The following is a 25,021-nucleotide window of genomic DNA, read 5'->3' as shown; positions in this document are numbered from 1 at the left end:
CTTGATATGATCAAATTTTCTACATTTTTGCCAATATGAGGAAAAAAATGCTATCATATTTTCGTTTTAACTTGCATGAAATAACTTTTTAGATTTGTTCATCTGATTGCACTCTGCAGGATATGCATGCAGATTTTTCTTTATTAATGAAACAAAAGTTATTTAAAATGTAATCAATACACCATCCCTTTATCCATCATGTATACTAGATGAGGAGAGAGACTTCTCAGTATCCATGATGTGCTCCCAATAGCCCAGGGACAAGACCTGACCCCTAAACACAAGTAAAGCTATGAATGCAGGAAAAAATCAGTATGACCACAGAAGGTATCAGTGATGACACCCTGGTGGCCTGGACAAGATGGCAAAGGGCTTTTGTAAGGACCGCCATGTAAGGAGCTCAGGACTTGGTTCTCAGAGCATCAGTCAATAACCCTCAGGGATGTCAGGGCTGCAACCAAGGGGGGCACTTTGTAGAGGAGGAGGCTCCTTCCAGACATCTTCGTACCCTTCCCCCCACAACCAACCACTCCCAGAACTCTGGGTCTCCATGCCACTAACACGTTTGAACAACTTAGAGACACAAAAGTAGCTCTGAGGAAGGCATCAGCTCAAGGGGAGCTGTGCTAGTTTGGTGGTGGTGGGGGATGAACAGTGCAGGATGAGGGAATGTTTTCTAGAAGCACTTCATTCCCCTAGTGACAGGCACCAGTTCAAAGGACAAAATGGAAAGGACCCTTCATTCTGAGATGGTGACTGACAACTGGAAAATTCCATCTGAGAGTCATGATTTCCCACTCAGCATCTTACGCACTGTAAATCCTCAATGAAATGACGTGAAAGTTGCTCAGTCGTGTCCGACTCTTTGCGACCCCATGGACTATACAGCCCATGGAATTCTCCAGGCCAGAATACTGGAGTGGGTAGCCTTTCCCTTCTCCAGGGGATCTTCCCAACCCAGGGATTGAACCCAGGTCTCCCGCATTGTGGGCGGATTCTTTTATCAGCTGAGCCATAGCAGAAGCCCAAGAATACTGGAGTGGGTAGCCTATCCCTTCTCCAGAGGATCTTCCTGACCCAGGAATTGAACACAGGTCTCCTGCATTGCAGGTGGATTCTTTACCAGCTGAGCCATCAGGGAAGCCCAAATCCTCAACAGATGTTTCCTAAACACCACCACGAAGTATTTAATAGGTAAACTGCTTCCCTTCTGAAAAACCGGCTAGAGGAACGCTACAGCTGGGGTTTTTAGAAGCACGACTGAAAACAGGATTTCTGCAGGTAAAAAAACATGCTTGTTGAGGTGTATTGTAAATGATGGCTGAGAGATACCTCTCTTATTACCTGATTCATGCACTTACTAATTTGTGACCTTGAACAACTTAACATCTATGCCTCAGCTTCCTCATCTGTAAAATGGGAACAATAATAGTACCTGATATGATTATCATGAAGACTGAATTAGTTACTACATGTAAAGTACTTAGAGGTGTTCCTGGCATATAATAAGTACTTTCTGTAGTAAGTACACACTTTAGTAGCTACCATAATTATCATCATCATCATTTGCATCTCTGAATATATACCACAGAAAGGATATAAAAGGTGCAGTTATTTTGCTATTTTCCTAGGGCAAATAAGTGCTAATAACATGTTAATAAATAAGGGAAATGAGTTCCCCAAATATCATAAACTTGTTTGTTTCTTAAACACTTATGATTTTCAGATATAATCTGATAACAGCAAATTATCTCAGTTTAAGCTTCAAGTTGCTAATACAAATGATATAGATGACTTTAGTTTGAAACTCTTCTCTATTATCATTTCAAACAGTCAGAAAATTTAATGTTCTTTCTGTTATACAGTGAAATGGAATACTTCTGGAAGCTTTAGAGATTTGTTTTTTCATCAAGAACTTTAACACTGAAAGGCAGTCACCTGCTGGTGTGTTTTCAGGAGTAGGGACACGGACAGAAATGGTTTCAGAAGGATTTCTACTCACGTGAGTATAGGACAGACATCTATATTTATTATAAAGGGTATCCTATAAAATTGTAACAGATTTAACAATTTTACTGGAAGTTAGGATAGAAGCTATGCTGCATCCTGTAATTATTAACACCATTGAGATAAACACAAACCACAGATTTGGAGTTTTTTTAAAAATGAGCTCATGGACTGTTCTCAAGTAGACAGTGTTCACTTTCTTAACTGTATTTTAAGTGTCCATTTAGGGTGCACAGAGCTGATTCAGCTTTTCACATGAAGAGCAGAATCAATCAGTCTGTCTACATAATAACAAAGTTTAAGAAAAGGTAAACTATGTCTGAAAATACAGACTTTTAACTCTTCTGTCTGGATTTTTTTTCCACCATTCAGTTCAAAAGTTTAAACACTTTACTCTGAATTTTGTATCTTATCTATGTTACAGCTTTAATGCTGTCCCAATGATTTTCTTTCATTTGAATTATTCTAATACATATATCCAATTTAAAGGAATACACACTCACTGTAAAAAAAGAAACCCAGAGTATAGAAAAATAAACAGAAGGAAGTTATCCTTGGGGCTTCCCTGGTGGTCCAGTGGTTAGGAATCCGCCTGCCAGCGCAGGGAAGGCGGGTTCAATCCCGGCTCCATGTCTCAGGGTGACTAAGCTCGTGTGCCACAGCCGCGGAGCCCTGTGTGCCTGAGTCCACGCTCCACAACCAGAGAAACCTCCGCAGAGAGAAACCAGAGCACGGTGGCTGGAGAGGCGCCTCTGCGTGCTACAACAGAGAAAGCCCGAGAGCGGCAACGGAGACGTGGTGCAGCCAGAAGGAAACAGATTACTTAATGGGAAAAAAAGAGAACGCTATCTTTTACCACAGTCCCCTCCACCACCACAGGTAACCATGAGGAAAACTTTGGGGTGTGTCTTTTCCAGCTTTTTTCCCCTCTTCATATGTTTACATGCAAGTACATGCCTGAATATCAATCTTTACGTATAGTTTTCTTCTTTTAAAATGATTTTACATACTTTTCTGAAACTCCGCTAGTTTCTCTTTAAATTTATCTTTTGCTGACATCTTTCCATCCACAGTACAAATGGACTGCTCTCAAGCTTTTTAATGCCTGTATGGTAGGCTGTTAGGCCAGCGTATTTCAATGGAAGAAACTGTGGGTAAGTAATAAGTGATATGTAGAGGACACAAGTGAATAAAAGTGTTCTAATATAAAGTACATTTTCTAGGTAATAGCCTACTAAGAGGCTAGTTGAGAGACAATCAGTTAAATTCAGGAAAACATACAAAATACTTTAAATTTCAATGTCTATACTACAAAGACTTAAGTGAAGTATCCATTTACAATAAATTAGAGAAATTTATACCCAGTGTTATTTAAAGTTAGTTTCCTCCCTAGTCTTTTTAATATCCACTAAGAAGCCCAAGTAGTTGAGCCATTAACTATATTGCTCAGGTCTATGATGGAGCATTTCTTCATTATTGGCTCCAAATACACAATGGAAAAGAATACACACTATACTTTCTTCAAAAGGGATCATTGATTCATTGGTCAGAGATTTACAATCATATTTAATACATTTCATTCAGTGACAGCCAATTTTGCATATGGCAATACCTTCAAGTCTGGAGTCAGAAGGATTTCCCTGCCTGATTATTTTTTTACTTAAAAAAATTTCTTTTATTGGGGTATAGCTCGATGGCACTCCACTCCAGCACTCTTGCCTGGAAAATCCCAAGGACGAGGAGCCTGGTAGGCTGCAGTCCATGGGGGCTCGAAGAGTCGGACACGACTGAGCGACTTCACTTTCACTTTTCACTTTCATGCATTGGAGAGGGAAATGGCAACCCACTCCAGTGCTCTTGCCTGGAGAATCCCAGGGGCGGGGGAGCCTGGTGGGCTGCCGTCTATGGGGTCGCACAGAGTCGGACACGACAGAAGTGACTTGGCAGCAGCAGCAGCTGATACACAACACTGTGTTAGTCTCAGGTACACAGCGAAGTGAATCAGTTACACATACACAGATCCACTCTTTTTTAGATTCTTTCCCATATAGGTGATTACACTAAAATATCACCAATTCTCCTCTTAACTCCTGTGCACGACAGACAGGTCCTTCCTTCGTGTTCCTCCCATCACAGCACCTGGGAGCGTCTCTGTGTCCTGGACACCGTTTCTCTGATTTACCACCCTGTCTCTGCCAAGTCAATGTAAGACCTTTGGGGGCGGGGACAGCGCCTAACTGACAGGCTGGAGCTGGGCAGCCCACAGTGGCCCAGCCCAGGACAGCACATACAGACAGAAGTAAGCGTGGCTTTACTCAATGAATAGAAAGAAGACTAACGTGCCCTGAGCATCGTGAGCTGAGACTGGGACTTGAGGCATGCGGGTCTGACACATATAATAGGATATCATCTATAGCATGGGCCCTAATGACAGGCAGATTTGCCTCCAGGTAATATGTATCCTGGGCTTCCCCTGCGGCTCAGCCGGTAAAGAAGCCGCCTGCAATGAGGGAGACCTGGGTTCCATCTTTGGGTTAGGAAGATCCCCTGGAGAAGGGAAAGGGTGCCCACTCCAGTATTCTGGCCTGGAGAATCCCATGGACTACACAGTCCATGGGGTTGCAAAGAGTCAGACACGACTGAGCGACTTTCACTTTCACCTTTCATTACGCATCATGGTGCTTTGGGTAACACCAAACATCTAGGACTCTTCAAGGTGGCCCCCTCCTGGGACCAGCAGCATTGGAATTCAAGGAGAGCCAAGAACCCCTAGAAAAGCAAAGAGTCCTTTAAAGTAAGTGGAATAAATTTCAGGATTGATACTGAGCCTCAGAAAAACTCATCCCCTGAGATCTCCCTTACCCTCTCCCCAAATACTGGATCCTAGGAAAGGTGATGACTTCAGGATATGGAGGATGCAGAAAATTCTATCAGAGTTTTAAGAAAGAAGAAGTAAGTTTCACATTTTGGTGCAACAAAATGCCCAACTAAATCAGAGGTTCTTAACCAAGTGGGGTCTGCAGATGCCTTGGGGACTTTATGCTCCTACTAGGAAGTCTGTGAGATCAAAACTACTTTTAAAAACTCCTGAGGCGTCAATGAGCTTTCGCTGTATTGAACTGGCACTGATGGTGCACAGTGATGGGTAAAACTGCAGATCCTTTGGCCCTTATCAAGGCAGTGGCACCAGATTCTGCCAGTCGTCACAATAACCTTCACTGCCATGGCAGTAAACAAAACAAGGAAGCGTTTTCACTTAGGGATATCCTTGATGAAGCTGTAAAAATGATTAATTTTATTTAAATTTTGACCCTTGAGTACATGTTGCTTTACTATTCAGTGTGACAGAATGGGAAGTATACATATAAAGTATTTCTAATATCGACTGAAATATGACTGGGGTCTCAGGGGAAAATTGTTGGAAGACTGAGGTGTAAGCTAAACTAGCTGTTTTTTTCACTTTCACTGAAAGTATCACTGAGAGAGAAACTATGATTATTTGGACTTGGGTATTTGCCAGACGTTTTCTGGAAAATGAACTGCTTTTTGTCCTGTCCAGGAAAACAACAGCCAGAATTTGTTGCCAAGGATAAAATTCAAGCTTTCAAGTAAAAATTAGTGTTTTGCAAAGTAGTATCTGGCTTTCCAATACTCTCTGCCTTTTTTTTTTTTTTTAAATGAGATCAGCAGTGATATTAGCAAATATGAGGTTTTGACAATGTGGACTGTAATGTGACAGTATATGGAGAATTTACAAATAATTCAGTAACCAAGATCTTCCAAAGACAAGTGCATAATGTTATAAAATCATGCACAGCGAAAGACCCACTCAAAAAAAATCACTCAAAGACCCACCCAATGTATTGAAGGTAACAGTACGAAAAATTCCTTAAAACTACAGATTTCTCATTGCAGCTAACCTTTAAAAAATGACCACCTGTTGAGTTTTGATGAACTACTAAAAAATATGCAAAATTATTTTAAAAGGCTATTGAAATATGACTCTCTTTTTAAACTATGTATCTATTTGAGGCTAGATTTTCACTATAAACTTTAAATAAAACAACATATGGCAACAGATTAGACATGTGCAGATATAAAAATCCACCTGGCTCCTATTAAGCCAGACATTAGAGAAATCTGCAAAAATGTTAAGCAATGCTTCATCTGTCAGGTTTTTTTGGTTTTGTTTTGGCAAGTAGTTATTTTTCATAAAAGTTTTTACATCAACATGAATTGAGCTATTATTAAATACACCAATAAATATTTTTTAAATACCCAAGTTTTGATTTCTAACATATTAGAACTCCATAGATACAACTTTCATAAATTAAAAATTCTTTGGAATCTTCCATTTTGAAGGGGTTCTGAGACCAAAAGTTTGAGAACCACTACACTCAAGACTGAAAAAAAACACTTGGCAATAGAAAAGTTGTAACTGCGGGAGACAGAGAGATGATAACAAAACAGCGGGGATAAAGAGCAGACAACAGCAGATTCACAGGGCGTGAGAGCTGACAAAGTGGACGGAGCGCAGACTCCTTCCTGGAGGAGAGACGAGAGTCTCGGCAGCAAAGAGAGGGGCTGCGGAGCGAAGGACGGATTTCAAGTGAGAGATAACGGTGCATGTGTTCAGACCGAGGAAGAGAAGTTGAGGATAAAAGAGAGAGGATGGGGAAGGAAGGATGCAGCAAGGAGGAGGCCTGGGCCTGGACCACAGCGAGAGCCATCTCGTCGTCTGCAGAGATGCCGCAACCCTGTGCCACGTGATGCATGAGCAGCGCGCGCACACCCGCCCGCGTAGGATACACAGCAGGTGTGGGATCCTTTCAGCCAAACAGGCCTTCCCTTTCACCCGATCGTCGGCTCAAAAAGGGACTGACATGTATACTACTGATACTGTGGAAAAATAGATAACCAAGGAGAACTGACTGTACAGCACAGGCAACTCTACTCAGTGCTTGGTGGTGACCCAAAGGGGAAGGAAATCCAAAACGGAGGGCATACGTGTATATATGTGTGGGCTTCCCAGGCGGCACCAGCGGTAAAGTACCCACCTGCCAAGGCAGGAGACATAAGAGATGCGGATTCGATCCCTGGGCTGGGAAGATCCCCTGGAGGAAGGCATGGCAACCCACTCCAGTGCCCAGAGAATCCCAGGCAGAGAGGAACCTAGTGGGCTACCATAGGGTCACAAAGAGCTGGACACGACTGAAGCGACTTAGCAGGCACACGTGAGTATGTACAGTGATTCACCTTGCTGTGCAGTAGAAACTGACACAGCACTGTAAGCCAACTATATTCCAATACTTTTTATTTTTTAAAAAAGCATGCTCTTCAGTTTGTCCACCTGTCAAATAAAGGCCAGAAATAGGTAATTTATAATGTGAAGTCCATTGCAGAGTCCAAATTCTACAACTTGTATTTCTATAAAAGTAATGCAACAAGGTCATCGTTTAAGTGAAATAACTGGTGCCATTTATTATGACAAAATTAAGGACAAAACACGTGAAGCAGCATAGCTGGTATCATTATTCAACTACAGTTACTGAGGGCCTATATTGAGAGTTCAAATTTTCTAAACTTAAAAATTGGGACACAGTTCAAAAAGGGACTCCTTTCGAATCTGTGAATTTACATAGTAAGTCTTTGAAAGGAACAAAAATTGCCAGTCTTAGTTATACATTAAATAAATTTCCTCCACTTAAAAGAATAAAAATGCATGGAATAGGATCTATGTGGGAATTCTGGGGTATATTACGGTATTTAACCAGATGAAGCCCTATACTACTTGCTATGAACACAATAAAAGAAATAGATGCAAAAATCTTTTTATTCAAGCTATTCATAATGTGCAAAAACAATTCATCAAAAAAAAAATCCTTAATCGTTTGTTTTGCATTGTATCACTACTGGCCCTCAAGAACATAAATGCCTTAATTTAAAAGGTATATTTTAATTCGATTACATTTCTGTATTTTATCTTCCTTTCTAATTGAGCTTTGCTAGTCAGTAGTTTTTGGAGAAGGAAATGGCAACCCACTCCAGCGTTCTTGCCTGGAGAATCCCAGGGACAGGGGAGTCTGGTGGGTTGCCGTCTATGGGGTCGCACAGACTCGGACACGACTGAAGTGACTTAGCAGCAGCAGCAGTCAGTAGCTTATAGGGGCTTGAATTTTTCCTGTTCTGAGATTAGTAAATAATATCTTTTGTACAGCAGAAATTAACAATTTTTAAGAAAGGATACTTTTGGAAAATGAATAACAAACCCTTAAATTATCCATGTCACGCTTGTGGGCTCAACTGCTTCTCTCTTGGTTGACTAGCATCTGTGCGTTCCTACACTCCCATGTTTTATGCTACTGCATCAAAGAAAGCAGAGTAAAATGAGATGGTGACCAAACTGAGTCAGGCATGGCATGCTCCATGCTGGCTCATCTGCTGTATTAGAGTCTTCACGAGGAAATTCACGTTTAGTAACACAGCCACTGGTATGAATTCTAAGGCAATCTCATGCACGCATGTGTGCTCAGTTCACTTTCAGTCGTGTCTGACTCTTTGCGACCCCATGGACTGTAGCCTGCCAGGCTCCTCTGTCCATCGTGTTATCCCAGCAAGAATACTGGAGTGGGTTGCCGTCTTCTCCTTCAGGGATCTTCCCGACCCAGGGATCGAACCTGCATCTCCTGTGGCTCCTGCATTGGCAGGTGGATTCTTCATCTGAGCCACTTGGGAAGCCCCCTGAGGAAACCTCAGTGACATTTATCCTCCCAAGACTCAAAAAAAGGTTAGTTCAACTTTCTTAGTGTCTAGGGTATTTTTAACTGAGGATGCTGGATTACTGATGGTCTAGGTAATTACCTGTAAATTACTCAGAACGCTCTGTGCTTCTGTCTCTAACAATCATGATCTAGAGTGCTGGGTGATGCCTTTGGGAAGATCATCTAGGAAAATGAAATAGGTAGAGCAAAGTCCAGTGAAAACAGGAGGGAATGTAGAGGAGCTCATTCCTTAAATGTTACCTTACTGTAATTCTCACTCTGCTTATGAATAAATGTGAATATGAAATTAGTTCAGTGTTGCAACAGTCTTGTTGCTGCTAATATATCTAAGTTGTAGAAAGAACATGATTTAATATCCATATAATAAAATAGCTTTATTTGTTACAGTGATGAACCGACTGTGTGGATCACAATAAACTGTGGAAAATTCTGAAAGAGATGGGAATACCAGTCCACCTGACCTGCCTCTTGGGAAACCTATATGCCGGTCAGGAAGCAACAGTTAGAACTGGACATGGAACAACAGACTGGTTCCAAATAGGAAAAGGGGTACATCAAGGCTGTATATTGTCACCCTGCTTATTTAACTTCTATGCAGAGTACATCATGAGAAACGCTGGGCTGGAAGGAGCACAAGCTGGAATCAAGATTGCCGAGAGAAATATCAATAACCTCAGATATGTAGATGACACCACCTGTTGGGGGCCAGAGTGAGGTACTCCGCCCGTGACAAAGGTCATGAGGAAGGAGGCTCGACATACGCAAAGGCGGGATCGAGCCTCAGGAGTCCCCCTGGAAATCCTCAAGCGTCTACCCCCATAACCAGAGCCTGCCTACTTTACTACTTTGTGCTCTCACCTACATCTCTGACTTTACGGGGGGCTGTCCCCCACCACCTCTTTCGGAGAAGGAGTTAACCTAGAGCTCCAGTTAATAATAATTCCTGGGCGTGATAAGAGTGTTTTAACCTACAAACTCCTCTGAAGGTTCTCTAGCCTGCCTGACAGGCTCGTCGGGCCACATGTGATTGCTCACAGCCTCCCAACCGTGAGAGGCACGAGATGCTTTAAACCCTCTAAACACAGGTTCTTTAGAGAAGTTAGAAAACTATAAGTATAGTGGGCTAATTAGAAATTGTGTTGGTGAAGGGTTTTTCATTTGTTGAGCCAATGTTTGTTGCTAAGTCTCCACATCCCCTGCCCTTACACACATTAATGAATATATAGAGGAAATAAGTATTAACCTTTGATATTAATCATGTTAGACCTTAGGCTAAGTAAATTCTTTCCTTAACTAAAACCCACTACACCCTCACCCTGTAGGAATGTAACTTTATTTGGGTGGCGTCTGTTTTGAGAATAATCAGCCCTGGAGAAATAAGTGTCCTGATTGACTGACCGCTGTCACAAGGAGAGGGTCGTAAATTGTCAGCAGGCCCCCTGGCCAGAAGATGATGTAACACCCCTAAGACCTCTGTATACATTTGTCTGAAGCACCTGACTTTGATAAAAGTCAGGACTGCTGACCCCGCGTGACTTTTGCATAACATCTCAGTGTATAAAAGTAGACCATGGAAAATAAAGAATTGGGATCAGTTCCTCGAAATACTGGTCTCCCCATGTCGCTCTCTCTGTCACTCTGGCTGAGTCTCCATCTGGAGCGCGGAACCCACCATGCTTACTAATTATGCCTGGGCTTCTAAGATCCGACCGGGGAGGCCTCAGTGTCTCCTCTCCTTCGGGAGAACGGAAGGACGCCTGTGGCCTACGTAAGTGGTGCAAACTTCTTGTCTTGAAGTTTTATTGGTCTCCCGCGTAAACCAAGCCACTCAGCCTCTTTTCTCCACTGAATTTTCCTACTGAGCTATCCTTATTCTATTACTCTTTATATCTTTAATTAATATCTAATTGAAGCTATTGTATCCTGATCCTCGCCTATGCCGTCTCTCCTTCGAATACCCTGGATCAGCCGGGGCTGGTCCTCGGCAACCACCCTATGGCAGACAGTGAAGAGGAACTCAAAAGCCTCTTGATGAAAGTGAAAGTGGAGAGTGAAAAAGTTGGCTTAAAGCTCAACATTCAGAAAACAAAGATCATGGCATCCGGTCCCATCACTTCATGGGAAATAGATGGGGAAACAGTGGAAACAGTGTCAGACTTTATTTTTCTGGGCTCCAAAATCACTGCAGATGGTGACTGCAGCCATGAAATTAAAAGACGCTTACTCCTTGGAAGGAAAGTTATGACCAACCTAGATAGCATATTGAAAAGCAGAAACATTACTTTGCCAACAAAGGTCCATCTAGTCAAGGCTATGGTTTTTCCAGTGGTCATGTATGGATGTGAGAGTTGGACTGTGAAGAAAGCTGAGTGCCAAAGAATTGATGCTTTTGAACTGTGGTATTGGAGAAGACTCTTAAGATTCCCATGGACTGCAAGGAGATCCAACCAGTCCATTCTAAAGGAGATCAGCCCTGGGTGTTCTTTGGAATGATGCTGAAGCTGAAACTCCAATACTTTGGCCACCTCATGAGAAGAGTTGACTCATTGGAAAAGACTCTGATGCTGGGAGGGACTGGGGGCAGGAGGAAAAGGGGATGACAGAGGATGAGATGGCTGGATGGCATCACCAACTCAATGGACATGAGTTTGAGTGAACTCCGGGAGTTGGTGATGGACAGGGAGGCCTGGCGTGCTGCGATTCATGGGGTCGCAAAGAGTCGGACACGACTGAGTGACTGAACTGAACTGAAATGAAAAATCTGGTTATAGAACTTCTTTGAATAACTATATTTTGAAGGATCTGTATGCTACAGCCTCTCAAGGGCACTGAAATCTAAGTAATTTTCTTGTATTACTAATGGAAACCATTATATTATTAATAATATCCCTGGAACTAAAATGTGAATTATTAGGAAATATTTAAATCTATGACTATGAAGTTTACACAGCAGTCAAAATTGTAATTTTTAAAATATGGGACCATAAATGATTCAAAATTGCCAAAGCAATCTGGAGGGAAAAGAACAAAGCTGGAGGCATAATCCTTTCAGACTTCATGCCATGCTACAAAACTATAGTAATCAAAACAGCATGGTATTGCACAAAAACAGGCACACAGATCAATGGAACAGAATGGAGTGCCCAGAAATAAACCTACAAATGTAGGATTAATCAATCCATGACAAAGGAAGTAAGACTCTACAATGGAGAAAAGACAGCCTCTTCCAAGCGGTACTGGGAAAGCTGGACAGCGACATGTGAATGAATGGAATCAGAACACTTCCTCACACCACACACAAAATAAACTCAAAATGGTTAAAGACTTGATTATAAAACATGACGCTAACATACTTCTAGAAGAAAACACAGGTAAAATATTCTCTGGCATAAAATGGAACAGTATTTTCTGAGATTAGTCACCCAAGGTCAAGAAATAAAAAGCAAAAATAAACAAATGGAACATAATTAAACTTTAAAGATTCTGCACTGCAAAGGAAACTATTAACAAAATGAGAAGAAAACCTACAGAAGGGGTTAATATCTGAAATATACAAACAGCTCATATAAGTCAAGATCAAAACAATAAACAACCCAGTTAAAGAATGGGCAGAAGACCTAAGAGACAATTCTTCAAAGAAGATATATAGATGGCCAGCAGAACAAATCAAAACCACAATGAGGCATTACCTCGCAACGGTCAGAATGGCTATCATAAAATAGTAAATGATATCTGCAAAGAATACATGCTGGGGAGAGTGTGGAGAAAAGGAGCCCCCTACACTGTTGGCGGGAATGTAAATTGGTATCCACTATGGAAAACAGTATGGAGGTTCCTTAAAAATCTAAAAATAAAGCTCCTGTATAATCCAGCAATTCTACTGCTACTCCTAAGTCGCTTCCGTCGTGTCCGACTCTGTGCGACCCCACAGACGGCAGCCCACCAGGCTCCCCCGTCCCTGGGATTCTCCAGGCAAGAACACTGGAGTGGGTTGCCATTTCCTTCTCCAATGCACTCCTAGGCAAAAATCTGGAAAAGCAAAAACTCAAATTTGAAAAGAAACATGCATCCCAATGTTCACATCTGTACTAATTACAAAAGCCAAGACATGGAAACAACCCAAGTGCCAACCAACAGAAGACTGCCATGAGGAGATACAACGCGTATATACACATTGATACGTAATGGATACTCCTCGGTGCCATCCGCAGCAACACGGACGGACCTTGAGAATATATACTTAGTGAAGCACGTCAGACACATTGATACGTAATGGATACTCCTCGGTGCCATCCGCAGCAACACGGACGGACCTTGAGAATATATACTTAGTGAAGCACGTCAGACAGAGAAAGACAAATATCACTTATATGTGGAATCTTAAAGATAATACCAGCGAATTTATACACACAACAGAAACAGATTCCCAGACATAGAAAACAAACTTATGGTTACCAAAGCAGGGAGGGAGGGAAGGAGAGACAAATTAAGAGTATGGAATTAACAGACACAAAACACCATACATAAAAATAGATAAGCAACAAGGATTTACTGTATAGTCCTGGGAACTATATGCAATACCTTGTAATAATCTAAAATGAAATGTAATCCGAAAAAAAACACAACCTTATTACACACCTGAAATCAATACAATATTATAAATCAGCTACATTTCAATTTTTAAAAGTTATTTTTGTATCTTTTAGAAAAATATCTACATATACATAAATTACCCTAGCTAGATCTAGATATTTTAATTAATACAAAGACAACCTTTTTTAAATTTTCAGAAAATAATCACAGTATTATGTGTAAAATGGTCATCTTTGTTTCTGTGCCTTCTGAAATTAAATTATAAATGTGTTAAATTTCACATTCACATCTACTTAAATACACACACACACAAACACACACGTGTACTACAGAAAGGACTTAATAGCTGGCTCAGTGGTAAAGAATCCACCTGCCAATGCAGGAGACACAGGAGACCTGGTTTTGATCCCCAGGTCAGGAAGATCTCCTGGAGGAGGAAATCCGCTCCAGTATTCTTGCCTGGAAAACCCCATGGACAGGGGAGCCTGAAAGAATCAAACACGACTTGGCGACTGGACACACACACAGGGACTTTGATAAAACCTAACTCAGTAAAAGACAGAAGAGGAAGACAAGTTTGAGATGTGATGATGAGATAAAGAGAAAAGGAGATGTAAGCCCTAACTCTCTAAGTTAGGCAGGGAATGTGGTTTTGAGCTGCCCAATGACCAAAACAAAATGTTTAAATTAACTCTGGTTAAGTGGAATTAAAAACAAAAAACACATTCTCATTCCTTAGGGCAAAGCAAACAAAAAACGCCTGTCATCTGGATTTGAAAGAAATGTTTTTTTTTTTAATCCCTGGGCTGGGAAGATCCCCTGGAAGCAGGCATGGCAACCCACCCCAGTATTCTTGCCTGGAGAATCCCATGGACAGAGGAGCCTGGTGGGCTACAGTCTGTGGGGTCGCAAAGAGTCAGACACGACCGAAGCGACTGAGCACTCTCAGGAGGGACCCTGAACAATGGACATTAGCATGATCCCAACTGGACTGTACCCTCCAGAGACACGCAGGGGCCAGGTTCCTCAGTGCAAACTGCAGGCCAGACACTGACAAGGAACTGGGGGAGTCAGTGCTGAAGGAGGTCAGACAACATGGTCCTAACAGGCAGCTTTCTGACAGTTTAGCTTAGTCTAGGGATATAAACTAGACTATGTAGAGGGATAAATGGACCATGCTTTTTTTAAACTAGCTTCTAAGTGTTCCAGTTCTGTCCAATGGAGCTTTAGATAAAAGTCGATTAATGAACAGTCTGAAGTTAAAAGTCTCTGCTGGCATTGTGTGCTACTGTCTAAGGGCATGTCTTTCAAAACTAATGGTGCATCACTGCAGGAATGAAGGAGCTGAAGGGATGTCTTCAGACATTTCCTTGGAAATTCTGAGTTTACGCAATATGTAAACAAAAAAGGCACTCTAGGATCCGAGCTCTTAGATCACTGAACGTGCCACAAAGGACAATGAGTCGGGTTTTGTTTTCCTGATGGAGGATTATCAGAGGACTTGCTTCTGAACTTCAGTGTGCGTAGCAACCATCAGGCTTCAGGATAGTCGGAGGCAGTGGGTCTCAAGCAGAGTCTCGAAATCAGGTACTTCTCTTGAAGATCATCCAGGAACTACACTGAAGAGCTCATTACTCCTCAGAGGACCAAACAGAGAGTGAGCATTTATTACGAGTGTCTTCAGTTCTCTCAGCTAGTAGGCATGGAATGTATTTTAATATTCACTCGTGAGAGCTCTTTCCCAACACATTCTTGAGAGTCCCAAAATCCCTAAAACAGTTGGGTCTATGAACTACTGTCCTTGGCTGTCTGTGAATGCTCTAACTCTTACATAAAATGTTTTATGACAGTTGGCTCTCTGTTTTCAAGGGCCCCACATCCACAGATTCAACCACCGTGGGTGGAAATTCTTCTGAGGACTCTCAACTCCATGTTGATCTCAGTCCTACAAACAGGTGTGTTCCTCTTGAACAACTGCTCTATCATCTGCAGATTGTGACAGAGGCATTGATGGTTGGCCCCTCTTTATACACATGATGCCAAGAAGTTGAGATATAAACCTATACTTCAGCAATTTGGGCTTCCCTGGTGGCTCAGACGGTAAAGAATCCGCCTGCAATGTGGGAGACCTGGATTCAATCCCTGGGTCAGGAAGATCCCCTGGAGAAGGGAATGGCTACCCACTCCAGTATTCTTGCCTGGAGAAGCCCATGGACAGGAGTCTGGTGGGCTACACTCCAGGGGATCGCAAAGAGTCAGACACGACTGAATGATTAACACATTCACTTTCGACTCTGGCAAATTATACATTAATACAGTGCTATAACCTCATGTTTTAATATCAACACATGCTTTTGGGTCAGTGACAGGAAAAATTCTATTAAATTTTACTGGGCACATGTTCTAATCCATTTCTGTTTTCAAGCAGAAGACATTACAAGAAGTTTTAACAGCTGATAGAAAATTATATGAACAAAATTAGAAAAAAAATCAAACTTTCTGCATCTGTCCTATTTTCTTTCATTAGATTTACAATTTATAGCTTAAACTTGTTTGAGTATATATGTCACAGGACAAAAATTTAATTAAAACATAGTTCAGTGGATGGGGTCACTATTCATTAAATTATATATTAAGTCATATAATCATTAATAAACCTGAGTAAATAAATGAATAAACAAGCAAATCTGAATAAACTGACTGTTGGTATATAGCAACAAACAATTCAGAGGTCAGCCTGAGTTTAAGCCTAAGATTTTCAAGACAGCAACCCAACGGAAATTTTATATGCAATCTAAAAAATACCTGCCAAGTTACTAACAATGAAGATAATATTAGAGAAATTACGACATTCAAGTTTTAAAATTCTAAACTGAAAACTCAAAATCCAGATGCATATCAGAATCAAAGCCTACTGGTCAAGGTTAAAAAACAAAACTGAAAAACAGGAAAACCAATCTTAGGGTCATTTCACATTTGATGATGCTAATCCATCTTGGTACTCAGAAAAGAGTGAATTTTATGTATAACCCAAATGAGAGTACTTTTGATTTAAAAACAGTCAATGACTTCAGGATATCAGATATACCAGGTATACTAGGTTCCTGATGGAATTAATACAACTTAAGATATGAAAAGCATCTTTATAACACTGACTAAAAATTATTTAATATTTGGGAAATAAATCCATTTTTTACCTATATGAAAATGATAATAATGCCATCCTGTACTTTTTAGGGATATAAAATCCTCTCAGATAAATATTAACTAATTTCTTACACATATTTTGGGTTTTTGCATTATTGTTTGGCTAGAGAAAACACTCCCCCCGGAAATTAATATTCTCTGAATACCAAAATCACAAGCACTCTGCTAGGTGCTTTGACAAATATCATCTCACTAAAAATATATATATATACATACATACTAAATGAAGTTTATAACTTGTTATGATCTACTAACTGTAACAACTAAACATTGGTAGTGCAGCAGCATTGCAGAGGTCAGCCTAAGCTAAAATACGTAGCATCTCTGGGCTTCCCCGGTGGCTCAGTGGTGAAGAATCTGCCTTCCAATGTGGAAGCCCCAGGTTTGATCTCTGGGTCGGAAGATCTCCCGGAGAAGGAAATGGCAACCCCCTCCAGTATTTTTTGCCTGGGAAAAACCCCATGGACAGAGGAGCCTGGTGGGCTACAGGCTCTAAGGTCACAAAGAGTCTGACATGGCTTAGTGACTAAACATGCACGCATAGCATCTTTAAGAAAGGGTAAAAGAAAAGAAAGAGGACAAAAGCCAACAAAACAAGAAGAAGAATACAACATTATATAAAGATCTTAAAACCAAATTTCACCTGACTGAACCACAGATATTCACATCATTGACTTTAACTAGAGTTTCATATTTAGTGAAAGGAATTTACTTCTAAGTAGAGGGCATGTACGAAGAAGGCAATGGCAACCCACTCCAGTACTCTTGCCTGGAAAATCCCATGGACGGAGGGGCCTGGTGGGCTGCCGTCTATGGGGTCACACAGAGTCGGACACGACTGAAGCGACTTAGCAGCAGCAGCAGCAGCAGCAGAGGGCATGTAAGTGCTGTAAGGAACCTAGTACAATGGTATAAACATGGCAGATATTCAATAAAATAATTTTTATTTCTGTTGATACGTTAACATGTTTTTTGTTCATTTACTGATCGAGTACAAATCAGCCTAAGTAGGTGGCATGGCGTCGACCTGTAAGGAGGTCCTGTCTAAGCTCAGTGTTCTCTGAAGTCCTCCATGATTTATTATCTGTTCCAACTAACAGTTTTAGTACAAGTTACAACCTTGTTACTCATCTTCCTATGTTTATGCACTGACCCTTTGGGGCTTATATCTTCACAACTCTAATAAATAATAATAATCTAACACAATAAGAGGTAGTCAATTACTTCAATTTATAACTATTTGTTATAAATCCTATGTTTCACGTGCTGATGAGTCACAAAAGTCGTGTCTGCCTCTTTTGAGACCACATGGACTGTAGCCCACCAGGCTCCTCTGTCCATGGGATTCTCCAGGCAAGAACACTGGAGTGGGTTGCCATTGCCTTCTCCAGGGGAGCTTCCCAACCCAGGGACCTTCATCTCCTGCATTGGCAGGCGGATTCTTTACTGCTGAGCCACCAGGGAAGCCCCATGTTTCATATACACTCTGCTGTATTTAAAATAAATAACCAACAACGACCTACTGTATTAAAAAATGAAGGGGGACAAGAGAATGTTACAAATGAGATGAGACTGGCCATGTGTTGATAATTCTTGAAGCTAACTGATGGATTCGTGGGGATTTATTACATTACTCCTTCTACTTTAGTATATGTTTGAAATTTTCCAAAATGAAAACAATTTTTTAAAAATCCTGCTTCATAACATTATGCCTTATCACCTATATTCTGGCAAGAGTTTGCTTAAACTCTGCTGACTCTCCAATGCTTGCAGAATAATGACCAAATTCGAATCTTCATACAGAATTCAAAGTCCTATCCGGTGGCATGTTGCGAGAATTCCACCCTCAACCTACATTCTGGTCACTACCCACACCAAATTCTCTCTCTTACACTTTTGTGCCTCCAAACATTTGCTGGTATGATCCTTTCTGTAATTCCAGATGACACACAGCAATTTATTCTGCAAAGCTCACCCCATCAACTCTTTGGTGAAGCTTTTCCAAAACCTGCCACTAATCCTACCAACACCACCCTAAGCCCCTGCGGAGGACAAATCCTTTTCTTTGCTTGGCAGCCACTTTTAAGAAAAAATTATTTATTTTAATTGGAGGATAATAACTTTGTAACACTATGATGGTTTCTGCCACACATCAGTATGAACTGGCCGGAGGCATGCATGTGTCCCCTCCATTCGGAACCCTCTCCCACCTCCCCCACCACCAAATCCCTCCCAGTTGTCACAGGGCATGGGTTTTGGGTGTCCCACTTCATATATCAAACTCACACTGGTTATCTGTTTTACATATGGTCATGTATATATTTCAGTGCTATTCTCTCAAATCATCCCACCCTCTACTTCTCCCACTGAATCCAAAAGTCTGTTCTTTACATCTGTGTCTCTGCTGGCAGCTATTTTTATTAAAATATTTTTCTCCGTCAGTAAAAAGAAATTGGGGCTTCCCTGATAGTTCAGTTGGTAAAGAATCCTCCTGTGATGCAGGATGCCGCGGTTCCATTCCTGGGTCAGGAAGATCCCCTGGAGAAGGGATAGGCTACCCACTCCAGGGCTTCCCTTGTGGCTCAGCTGGTAAAGAATCCACCTGCGATGCGAGAGACCTGGGTTTGATCCCTGGGTTGGGAAGATCCCCTGCAGAAGGGAAAGGCTACCCACTCCAGTATTCTGGCCTGGAGAATTCCATGGCCTATACAGTCCATGGGGTTGCAAAGTCGTACACGGATGAGTGACTTTCACTTCCACGACGAAATTGATATTATTAGTCTGTTTTCTCCTTTGTGAAACTTCCTAAGACTCCCTTATGATTATTGTTCTTACTCTGCCTCTTCTTTGTGAACTTTTTAAGACTCCCATATACAGAATTAAGCACTGCATTTGCTGCCCAACCCTGCCCCCGGTATGTAATTCTCCTCCAGCATCCAACATAGCACTCACCCCTGGAGTTATTTATCTTTTAACTACCTGCCCTATTAGACCCTGTGCTCCTTGAGGACAACATGTCATTCATCATTGTATTCCCAGGGCCTAGTTAGCACCTGATACACAGTAGGTGTTCAATAAATGGTATCAAATTAATAAAATACAATTGCTTTCAGCCAAATCAGAAAAAAAATTAACATTCAGCTTATATATGTTTCTTTAGTATTCAGGCAGAAACCTTCCTCTGCAGTGATTAAACAACTGCAAACAAACATGGGCTGGCAGAAATGAACGGGACTTAAGCAACGGAGGATGCCGGAGGAGGCAGACTTTCGGGAAGGGCAGAGATAGGCCCTTTAAACGCTGAATGATTTCCTCGCCTTAGCTCCAGGAGGCTTATTTTCACAGCAGACACTGGTGCTATAAGGAACGCTTTGCTAACCTTCAATAGGATAATTCCTAATAAAACTGCTTCCTTGCTTCCGCTAAGTGACAGATAAATGTCCATTTTTTGCTTAGACGTTTCCTTAGAGAACAGTTGACTGGGAACGTAACAGCTACATGTATTTTTAACATCAATTAATTATACAAAAAAGATTTAATATATATAATTTTCAATAAAAAGAACATAAACCAGAATTAAATATGGCATGATTTTACAAAATTACTGTATTCTAACACGCCTGATCTATATCACAAGAAAATATGCATCTGTACAACATGCATATTAGGGAAACTTTTTCCATGTGTTTGTGATTTAACCTCTGGTGGCATATATCAGAAACAGCAAAATGAAGAGACTAGGATATAAAATCTATTGTAAATACGAGGGAAAATATGGGAGGATGCAGAGTACAATTAACTCAGCAAACATTTGCTGAAATGCCAGGAAATACAGAAGGTGTAAGGACGCACTGCGTAATGCCACTGCAAACTCCAGGCTTTCCAGCGCAGCACGCTCACTGAACTGAACAGACCTGCAGTAAGGACAGCACTGCGCTTACCTTAAAAAGAACAATGTTACATAACGATGCCTAACTGGTTGTTCTGTTTTCTACAAAAACAACTGCTAAAACAACTTCAACAGACATTAACACTATTTCTGCTGAACACATGGAAGTTAAAAAAAATTTTTAACAAAAGTGTATCTCAAGCTATAAACATTTTAAGAACCAAAAACTACTTTAAAAGAAAAATAAACGTGATTACATTTTGACATTAAAAAAAAAATCTTCATTTCCTACTGATAAATGCTATACACAGACGAGGGCCTCCCAGGGGCACCAAGGTAAAGCACCTGCCTGCCAGAGCAGGAGACATGAGGGAGGGGGTCGAAGATCCCCTGGAGGCGGCCATGGCAACCCACTCCAGGATCCCTGCCTGGAGAAGCCCACGGACAGAGGAGCCTGGTGGGCTATGGTCCACAGGGTTGCGAAGAGCTGGACACGACTGAAGCAACAGCAGGGCATGCACACACACACACACGATTAGAATTATATGTCACCTATGCAACACTGTTTATAAAAGTGTTAACTGCTCTTGGTTTCTTTGAACTGCTCTCCTTCTCATAGGGAAATCACCTATGCTTAGTAGGAGAACACGCAAATACTGGCTTTTATATTAAAAATAAAATATACTACGAGAAAGGTGGCATGAAGATTTCTATTGCTGAAAAGTGTATCTTCTCCTTCAAGCTTCCTAACTCTTCTTTTTGTAATATAAAAGCTAATATGGGTAATGGATATACAAATAGACATATTTAATAGATGCTATCTCCTACTCCTTGTAGTGGTTCTGTTATAGTTGTGTTTTCTTAGTATAAGCCAATTAAATCGTTTTAGAAAGTAAGCAGATATTAATTCATAACAGGGTTTCTAATTGGCCACAATTACTAACTCATCCTGCTCAAAAAACAGTTTAAAATTATTTGTTACTAAAACTTTTTTTACTTTGCATGCTATAGAAGGCTTCTTTACCTGCAGATGGCTGGAAAACATTCCTGAAGTCCTTTCTTTTTAACTAAAGATCCTTCAAGGCAGTACATAATGATGTCCATAACCTTTACAGAAAAGATACAAATTTAAAATTAGTTTCAAATACGTAATTTTCCATAATTTAAATTATTAACTTAGGCTTTATTTGCATGAAAACTCTCATAATTTTATTTTCATGTTTTCTTTAAAATTATAGTATATTTACTAAAATTATAGCATACTTACTTTATACAATAGGCTATCCTTTCTCTTATCCGTGAAAATCATTTTTTAAAGACAGCACACAGTAAAATAAAGAAACCAGACTTGTTTACTTGAAAGGCATTTCATATTTTTATATATAGGATAGGTAGCTTTTATTTAAGCACACTCTATGTTCTATTTATAATGAAAGATACCAAAGAGATTATAACCTTTAAAAATTACTCTAATACAGACCAATTTCATGTGAATGGTAAATGGACATAACAATCATTTTGAGGTTTGAGGAAATTTAAATAAAGTCTTCAGAAATTATAAAAAAGTTCGTTCACTTTAGTTACCTTTCTTTCTTTTAGAGGTGTTGGAAATAAAGATGCTGATTTATATTACTACACTTGAGTACTTAATTTAGGCTTTGAATGTATCGTATAAAACAGAATATTCTTAGGACTTCCCTGGTGGCCCAGTGGTTAGGAGGACCCCATGCTCCCAATGCAGGGAGTCCGCCGGGTTCCATCCCTGTCAGGGGACCAGATTCCATGTGCTGCAACTAACGAACCCACGTGCTGTAACTAAGAGCTGGTGCAATTAAATACATATTTAAAAAGAAAAAAACCAGAACATTATTACCTCCACAAGAAGGTCCACGACATCTGTCGGCATCTTTTCAATAAGAATTTCAATGACTCTCAGAATTTCCCCTTTCGCTCGGGCAAGAGTGGTGGTGTGCATATTCTGTTGAGACTGGGTGTTTGCAGCGAGAGCAGTGTGTCTGTGCACCTAGAAAACATTTCCAGGCTGTAGATAAGGTCGATGCCTCACAGACTTCACATTTCTAGCCGCTGGGTTATTTTTCACTTACTAATACAATAGAAAGAAAAGTCAACAAGAACAAACGTCTTGCGGGTAGGTCAGGAAACACTTTTAATTGCAAAAGAAAGTACTTAGTACAATAAATACTCAGTATGTATTTCCTAATGGAATTTTAGTTCTTGGGTATTATATGAGTCTTTAACTGATCGTGACATTTTTAAAAAGAGACAAACTGAAGTTTTGCAAATTTTGTATATTTGGCATTGAGGTGGGTAGCAATTAGGGGACTGTTGTTGATGTTTAGTCGCTAAGTCGTGTCCGACTCTTTGCAACCCCATGAACTGTACCTGCCAGGGTCCTCTGTCCCTGGGATTTCCCAGGCCAGAGAACTGCAGTGGGTTGCCAACGCCTTATCCAGGGATCGTCCAAACCCAGGGATGGAACCTGTGTCTTCTGCATTGGTAGGTAAATTCTTTATCAATGAGGAAATGGCAACCCGCTCCAGTATTCTTGCTGGGAAAATCCCAGGGACAGAGGAGCCTGGAGGGCTACGGTTCACGGGGTTGCAAAAGAGTCAGGTGTGACTGAGTAACTGAGCGTACATGCTCCTGACTAACACTCCCTCAGTCTAGATACCATGTCCGTACTAGGAAAGTATCACAACATTGTTAATCGGCTACACTCCAGTATAAAATAAAACGTTTAAAAAAATAAAAATACTCATATGTGAATGGCGAAAATTAAGTTCAAAAACACAATCAATATAGAATACTTGCTTATTCTCTTTAAAGAGGCAGTTTAAGGTCTGGTATTTATAGAACTTGTATCTGGGTGGGACTGACGTAAGGCTTATTTAGTATATTCAATATTATTATCTCTGCATAATAGACTCTCACTGTAACACTACGCACTATTAGAAAACACAGCCCCTCAGTCTGCAAATCCATTTTAGATGTGAATTCAAAGTCCCACTGCCTCATTGAAACTCAATCTGCTATTAGGCCCTGCCTTCCTCCTCCCTTCTAGCTATGTGTGTGTGTTAGCTGCTCAGTCGTGTCTGACTCTTTGCAATCCCATGGATTGTAGCCCGCCAGGCTCCTCTGTCCATGAAATTCTCCAGGCAAGAATACTGGAGTGGGCTGCCATTTCCTTCTAGCTATATTCACATCAGAAATTTTTGCTGCACGCCTATTAAGGATGGCTCTGGGGCAGACATAGGCCCAATAGGTTGTAGGTTATCAGGGCAGGCTCAGAGGTATTTATTTAGCATTTTAAAAATTCATCATAGCTACAGGAAAAAGAACTCAGGCAGAGGCCATGCCCTGCGGACACCGAGTCTGCACATTACTCATGCTGAAACGGAAGAAACCTTCAAAGAAAATTTAGGAGCTTATCTCCCTTGCCTTCTCTCCTACTACTAAGACCTACAGGAAAGACTCTATAATTGGTTCATTGTTCTTTACTAGTTTTTCAGTTAGATGTAGCCAATTAGTTAGAACACTAAGAATGTGGGAATCAATTGGCATTCAAGTCTTTATCTGTGACATGCCATAGGAAAAACAATTAGCAAGTTTATGACTTACATTTTTGTTTACAGTTGGACAGCCAGTGTTAAATAAGTTCAGTTTTGATTACAGGTAGATACCGTGGGTACCTTTAATAGATTTTAATTTGAACATGTCTGCTATATTTCAGATTGAGAAATAGCTGGCAAATATTTACAAGTGAATTAACTTTGAGAACAGAAATGAATGCAAAAGCCCAAGTAACGAATGCACCGCCATGGAATTCAGCATGTGTGCACACAGGTACATATGCATTCATCCCAGTGCTAAATTATTAACTTGCATTGTTCCAGAACAAACTGGAAGGATTATCTGCACATGGAGCCTCGGCTGACAATGTGAACTCATTCCTCTAAATGAGAGGACAGAGCCCACTGAGAAGTTGCTCTCACCTCTTTGGCGATGGTGGTGATGAAGGCCGGTGGTCTGGCCGTGGCAATGAGGGAGAGGGCATGCCGTGCGGAGCGGGCGGAGTCGGCGGCGGGGCTCAAAGGCAGCCCCATTGTGATGCTAAACAGGGATCAGAAAAAAAGGGAAAAGAGAAAAGAAGCATTAGAAATATAGACTGAAAAGATTAGACACAGCTTATAATGTCAGTTCAAGGTCAATGGGAGCACTCAAACAGTTAGAATATAATGGACTTGCAACAATGAGCGGTGATTAGAAGTCAGGGTGTTCTGGCATCAAATACAAAATCGAATAATTAACCGTGAAGATTGAAAACAGTATGTGCATCTGTCCAAAATGTTAAAGATGCCTTGTTAACAAATTATCAGGAACTAGCACTGCATACATATCACTGAGCTCTGAGTCAGGGAAGAAAGAATATTGCGAAGGGCATTTTCAATTTTTTTTTTCCTTGAAAAAGTTAAAGGTAATATAGTTGGCTTATAAGGGCAAGTTAAAAGGTTGTATTTAAGGC

At 40.8% G+C, this 25,021-nt stretch overlaps 1 protein-coding gene across 4 annotated transcripts in view; it reads right to left on the bottom strand.

Moving 5' to 3' along the window:
- Positions 1 to 25,021, bottom strand: part of WDR7 (WD repeat domain 7) — a 353,722-nt gene that overhangs the window by 77,506 nt on the left and 251,195 nt on the right. For all 4 annotated transcript variants that reach the window (XM_061400296.1, XM_061400294.1, XM_061400297.1 and 1 more), the window contains 3 exons: positions 24,492 to 24,609; positions 22,352 to 22,501; positions 21,503 to 21,585 (listed from right to left, as the gene is read on the bottom strand). In XM_061400296.1, coding sequence (XP_061256280.1) covers positions 21,503 to 21,585; positions 22,352 to 22,501; positions 24,492 to 24,609 — 351 coding nt within the window. The remainder of the gene's footprint in view (positions 1 to 21,502; positions 21,586 to 22,351; positions 22,502 to 24,491; positions 24,610 to 25,021) is intronic.

This window comes from Bos javanicus, chromosome 24, assembly GCF_032452875.1.
Source record: "Bos javanicus breed banteng chromosome 24, ARS-OSU_banteng_1.0, whole genome shotgun sequence".
Lineage (NCBI taxonomy): Eukaryota > Metazoa > Chordata > Mammalia > Artiodactyla > Bovidae > Bos > Bos javanicus.
The sequence above is the reverse complement of the archived record's forward strand: the minus strand, read 5'-3'. Positions and strand labels throughout refer to the sequence as shown.